The sequence below is a fragment of the Triticum dicoccoides genome, chromosome 5A (genome assembly GCF_002162155.2).
Source record: "Triticum dicoccoides isolate Atlit2015 ecotype Zavitan chromosome 5A, WEW_v2.0, whole genome shotgun sequence".
In the NCBI taxonomy this organism is placed as follows: Eukaryota; Viridiplantae; Streptophyta; class Magnoliopsida; order Poales; family Poaceae; genus Triticum; species Triticum dicoccoides.
Genome location: NC_041388.1, coordinates 694,296,849 through 694,303,187, shown reverse-complemented (window position 1 = coordinate 694,303,187; position 6,339 = coordinate 694,296,849). Strand labels below are relative to the sequence as shown.

General features: G+C 41.5%; 1 protein-coding gene across 1 annotated transcript; it reads left to right on the top strand.

Annotated features, from left to right (window-relative positions):
* The first annotated feature begins 814 nt into the window (after nucleotides 1-814).
* Nucleotides 815-6,107, top strand: LOC119298502 (dehydrodolichyl diphosphate synthase 2-like). The gene is made up of 4 exons (XM_037575880.1): nucleotides 815-1,159; nucleotides 1,233-1,303; nucleotides 5,100-5,244; nucleotides 5,631-6,107. Exons 1-4 carry the CDS (start codon nucleotides 815-817, stop codon nucleotides 6,105-6,107), a joined length of 1,038 nt encoding a protein of 345 aa, XP_037431777.1.
* Nucleotides 6,108-6,339: the final 232 nt, after the last annotated feature.

The following is a 6,339-nucleotide window of genomic DNA, read 5'->3' as shown; positions in this document are numbered from 1 at the left end:
CAGGGACCCAGCTTGCCTGTTCCCTCCCCATGCTCCCATCCGTGCTCCTACTTCATCCTACGGCTGTCTTTTTTTTCTCTTTCTAATCTAATCATCTTCCCCCTGATTTTAAGGGGGTGGGGTCGGGCCTTATTTTGTTCCAACCCAATCAAGTCACGTACGCGGGAGCACGGATGGGAGCACGCGCAGGGAGCAGGCAAGTCTCATCCCCATTCCAGATGAGAGATGAAGTAGGTTGCCGGGCATGGCTCATTAATTCATGAGAAAGCGTTTGTATCGCTAATGTATTGACTACTCCAATAAAGTGTGGATATCAAGCTACGTACTCCCTTCCTTCGGGTTCAAAGGATCAATCCAAAACCAGAAATTTTCTAGTACTTGTAAGGCTCATTGTTTTGGGAATATGCAAATAATATACTTTTGTCCACATTAAAGTCTGTCAAATTTTTGATTCTCCATGTAGAATCAACTAATGCATGAAAGGAGTGAGAAGGCCATGCATGAAGCATTAATATAGGAGTACTCTCTAGCACTTCACTAGACCCTCCTCCTTGGTTGATGTACTAATTTGCAAGATGAGCCTGATACAAATCCCGAAGAGGCAGTAAACAAGAAAAGAAAATGTTCCAAAAGATGATATCACGCGCCCGATGCAAAAGGAGTCCCTTCCAATGTGGGTGGAGCCCAGCATCTCATTTATCTTGTCGAGCGCGGCCTATATAACGATGGTAGTAGCACTCTATGCTGCTCCCAACTCTCCACAGGGCTAGCTCCAAGAAGCCAGCAATAATACTTGTGCATTGCCGTTGCCGCCATGCAGCTCTCCCTCCAAACACGCAACGCTCTTCGAGCTGCTTCTCCCTTCCAAACGAGGCGCACGGCAGCACCGCCATGCCTGCGCATCCGCGCCTGTACCGACCCGCCGGCCGAGGGGATTCTCCCGGTCCCGGCAGGGCTGCGGGCCGAGTCGCTGCCGCATCACGTGGCGATGATCATGGACGGGAATTCGCGGTGGGCGCGCGCGCGGGGCATGCCGACGTCGGCCGGCCACGCGGCTTTGCAGCCGGCGCTGGAGGAGACGGTGCGGCTCTCATGCGCCCGGGGAATCCGCGTGCTCACTGCCTTCGCCTTCTCCCACCAGAACTGGGACCGTCCCAAGGCATATATATACTGCTACTCCTAGTCTCTTCTGAGTAAGCATAACACTGTTAATTAACCCTTGGAATTCGCAGGAAGAGGTTGACTTCTGCATGGCCGTGTACAACCGGTTCATCCAGGACAATGTCGCCCAGTTTTTAAGGTAGTAGTACGTTTTTTCTCTTTCAAAAAACAGGGTTTACTCCGGCCTCTAACATCATGTACGAATATATCAATTATCATGTACTCCCTTCATAAACTAATATAAAAGCGTTAACAAGCCAAACAAAAAGAGTACTAGTACGTACCAAAGCTCGGTCCAACCGGGCACTAAAAAAGATACTAGTACGTATTATGAGTTTATCAAATATCCTATTAATGGATCACCATCAAGCCTGGTCGAAGAAACCCCGTGCAACCATCTCCTCAATCTTCAGTGCTGGTTGTAAGATAGTACGGAGTAGTACATAACGGCTCATGCAGCTACCTCCACCCCTTATGGATTCATCGGTCAATTCAATATTTTTTTATCTCACAGACTGTGTAGGTTAAAACATTTGGACTCATTAAGAACTTATAGTCTACTACAATCAAAGTTTTTTTTCTCAATTTCGTTATTTTCCAGGTGTGGAGCCGAAAAAGACCGGTTTCCAAACATTCTCGAAATTCCAGAATTTTGTAGCCCAAAATTTTCAAACGAATTTTGAATTAAAAAAACTGGCATCATAATATAAAACTTTTAACCAATTGAACACACAAAGCACTTCCTGTCCGAGTGGTCATTATGCTTCAGCCTCTTTCGAAGGTCACAGGTCCGAGTCTAGGCTGCTGCATTCAGAACCGAGGTTACACGACATACCACTGGGCCAAGGGAGCTCTCTCGTGAACATATGAGCACATGAGCTCTATTTGACTTTTCTAGATGCTTAGATTAAATAGTTAAATTTCTCAGACGATATAAGAAAATCAGGCTTCACTATCGGACGGTTATCTGAAATTCCAACTGAAAAAAACCCCACAACAAATTTCTTAGACGATATAATTATACCAATTCAGAATTTGTAATAGAAATGTTGTGTTGTTTACAAACTCCTACACATATAAGAAAATTAAACTTCCTTCCACATAAGTATTCACAACATATCACACATTTTATATTTGTTTCTTTTTTGCGAATAATGTTATATTTGTATATTTTTTGCAGGAATTTTTATATTTGTTTCAATATTAGTATGTAGAAATAAAAAATTACCAGCATTGGCAGCGTCACATTAATACCGCGAAATATACCAGCTGTATAACCATTTTCCAACAACAGAGAAAGTATTACATGCAAGATCTTGTTTTTTTTAACATAGTACAGACGTAAAGTGTTCATATATAAATGCATATACTCACTCTTATGAAAGCACACACGCACACCTATTCCTATGAGCACGCTGTCACTTGTCAATGTTGTAAAGTATTCCCCACAAGAATATATATTATAAAGGATGTGTATTTGGAAGGGAGAAGTATCATCTCATGCAAACATGGAAACCCTGTGACTCCAGGTCCGTTAGATCAAGAGAAATAATGAGCTATAGAGGTCGATTTAGTCCCAAGCAACTAGCATCCTTCAATTCCAAATGGAGATTTTTGAAAAAGAAATATTTGTAGGCATACAAAAATGTAAAGGAGACAGGATCTGGTGACTGCTGGGTGCGTTGCCCCCTATTCCGAACCGATGGATGGAAATCGTGGGTTGGAGGAGTAAGTAGGCTCCTTGGGAAAGCAGTGGGATTAAGATAACTGGATAAGTACCTATTGTGAGCGTACGCGCTGCGTCAGCTTCATGTACAAAGAAAGGATTGGTGTTCGCCTTGGGTGTTCGCCTTGCTCACTCCATGCAAAGATGCATCATATACTACTCCCTCCATCTAGGTGTATAAATCACCTTACGAAAACCAAATAATCCCAAAACATTTAGGCACGGTGCATTAACTTGCACATAGTTTATTATTCCTTGACATAAATCAATGAATCAACCAATAAAAGATGTGGGGTGTGTATGCTTTCAATTATTTGAGACTACCAAACATGACGTGCAGTGGTCAGTTCATTGCATGCAATACTATTGATTAGCATATAAACATTAAGTTCCCTCCTTTTTTTTCCTTTGCCTTGATCGCGGTGCATAATCTAAGATAACTTACACACCTAGACGGAGGGAGTAGCACAGTCTACAACACCATGTGAGCTAGCTATGATTGCATGGATGCAGCATGCGCTCCTCCATGATAGTAGAAGAAACAAAATTTGGAATTCTTGTTAAAATTAGTGCTAGCTATTACAATTATCGTTGAAAATTGATAGTAGAAGAAAAAAGAAAGGAGGAGGACACTGTATGGAAATTTCCCTTGAAAAACTAAAATTCACATTGAAAATGAATACACTATTTAATGTTCCACGTGCTAGGATGCTAGCTGTCATGCTCTACCATTGTACTCACTAGAGAATACCCCGCGCGTTGCTATGGGAATCAACTGCGATATTTTCGGCGATTTGATTGTATGAAACATGCATAACTAAATTAACAATATATGAAATAAAACTAAATATTAGATATTAGTATATTTTATTATTGTGTAATTACAACATATTTGAAATAAATGACATGATATGATGAAAAAATAACATCATGTTGAGTAGACTTTTGATGAGGTGGCATGTGTGAGATGAGATATGTGCATGGATCAACTAATGATGAAAAAAAATTCATGCAAGTTGTGATTGGCCTTTAATGAGGTGGCATGTGTGCATGTTTAATGAAGATGAACTATTTATGTATATAGCATTCAGCAGGACGTTGACGTCGCTAATAACATTTTAGGTGATAGCCGTTGGATGGTGGAGCTGTGGAATGGACGGTGGATGGAGTTGTGGCGTAGTACCACCATGGGTACATCGATGGGATGCATTGATGAACCCAAGCTGAAACTCATCTGCATGCTTAGTACTCACAGTTGAACCGATATTTCATGGATCGGCCTTTTTCATGCAAAAGTTTCACTAACGAGTAGGTTCTACAGAAGTGCATGCTCTAGCTAGTGCAACCAAAATATATATCTGGTGTAAGAGAGTAGGCAATACATTTATACGTCAACACTCTCCCTCACATGTGGCTCTCTCAGGCCTAAATGTGACCGAAAGTGGGCTGCAATTTAATTGCGTTAGCCGGGTCCTGAACTTAAGACCTTTTGGCTTTGATACCATGTAGAAGTGCATACTTTAGCCAATGCAACCAAAAGATCGATCTGATGGAAGAGACTAGGCAATACATTTATATCTTAACATGTTCCATTCATTAGAAATTCCATCTGATTTGCCAACGAGTTTATGTTTTGCATTAAACATAAAATAGTAATCAAATTTTCATAGAATTTAAAACTTTATAGATAAAGTATGCATTAGTTTAAAGTTTGTTTTCGCCATCGCATATTGATCTTATATTGGAGTGGAGGGTACTCGGATCAGTTACTTCAGCCAGAGTTTTGGACTGGAGATACTTGGTTCTAAGTAGTTTGTGCCACACCCCGTTCTCAGTATCTTATGCAACCATTTGCTAAGCAATATTCTCGGGTTCCTCCACCCTGAGGCTCCTTGATCTTTTGATCTGCAATTAACATCCCACCTAGTCAAATGACATTTCAGTCTATTTTCATCAGATTGCTACAAAATTCTAGATCGGTAAAAGCTAGACTTTTCCTTACCCCTTTGGTTATCTTGAAAAGACAACATGAACATAAGTTGGCTTGTTGGGACCGCATTCATAAGAGATAGACGTGCACCAGAATATATGAGCTTATCCCTCCAACTTCTTTCAGAAGCGGTCTTCAATATGATTTGGAACACGAAGATACTAAACAAAGAGAGATTCATGTTCCGATCCTCCTTTGCTTTTTCTTTCCCAAAGTAGGAAGTTTTCTCTTCTTAAAGTTAATCTTAAGGCCCGACAATTTCTCAAACAGATACAAAATTAACTTCATGCTTCTAGCCTTCTCAATGCCATGCTCCATGAATATGATGGTGTCATCGGCATGCTGCAAAAGTGAGACCCACTATCAATAGGTGTGAAATAAGACCACTCACTTGGCTAGCTTCTTTAGCTTGCCCAATGAGCACCACCAGCATATCTGCAACAATGTTGTATAGGATGGGTGAAGGGATTGGAAATTTCAACAATGTTGAATAGGTGTTGGAAATTTCATAGATCGACCTTATTTTCTGCAAAAGTTCCACTTACATGAGTGATTTCCATTCACTGGAAAATCCATGTGATTTGCTAACAAATTTATATCTTACATGAAACTGAAAATATAAATCAAAATTTCAAAGAATTCAAAATTTTGAAGATAAACTATGCATCAATTTAAATTTTGTTTTGACCATGTATGGTACACGGAGTGACAAAGTATTAAAGGAATTCTATAATCCTTGGCTCGTATGTTAACGGAGAAGAGATTCTTATGTTTTGCAGGGAAGGGATTCGTCTACGCGTAATCGGTGACTGCTCAAGGCTGCCGACTTATCTGCAGAAAACTGCACAAAACGCCGAGGAGGAAACAAGTAGCAACTCACAGCACGACCTGATGCTAGCTATCGGCTACAGTGGACGAACGGACATCTTGCAAGCATGCGGGAAGCTTGCCCGGAAGGTGCACAGCAAGCTACTCAGGCCGGAGGACATCGACGAGTCACTATTCGCCGATGAGCTCCAGACGAGCTGGACAGACGAGTTCCCTTGCCCCGACCTACTCATCAGGACCAGCGGCGAACTGAGGCTCAGCAACTTCTTGCTGTGGCAGTCGGCGTACTCGGAGCTCTTTTTCACTGACACGCTCTGGCCTGACTTCGGGGAGGCTGAATATCTCCAAGCACTCATGTCTTTCCAGAGCAGAGACAGGCGTTTTGGAAAAAGAAAACTCTAGCCCTGGAAATAAAAGAGCAAAATAACGGTGCGAGTTACCCGGCATGGAATGGTGTAGATTCTGTCTCCACCTTGTATCTTCTGTGTTTATGTTTGGCTTTTATTACCTTCAAAGTATTTCCATCACGAGGAATGGTGTAGTCTGCTGTACTTGCTGGAGCAGGCTTCTAAATCTTCACCTAGACTATCTTAAGTGTATCTATTTGTGTGTTGAATGTGTTTGGTAAATAAAT

What these genes read in the sequence shown, in the direction of transcription:
- LOC119298502 (XM_037575880.1), top strand. Translation starts at nt 815, where the DNA reads ATGCAGCTCTCCCTCCAAACACGCAACGCTCTTCGAGCTGCTTCTCCC. An exon ending in AGAACTGGGACCGTCCCAAG is followed by an intron (nt 1,160 to 1,232) that starts GCATATATATAC and finishes TGGAATTCGCAG; the next exon opens with GAAGAGGTTGACTTCTGCAT. An exon ending in AAAGTGAGACCCACTATCAA is followed by an intron (nt 5,245 to 5,630) that starts TAGGTGTGAAAT and finishes TCGTATGTTAAC; the next exon opens with GGAGAAGAGATTCTTATGTT.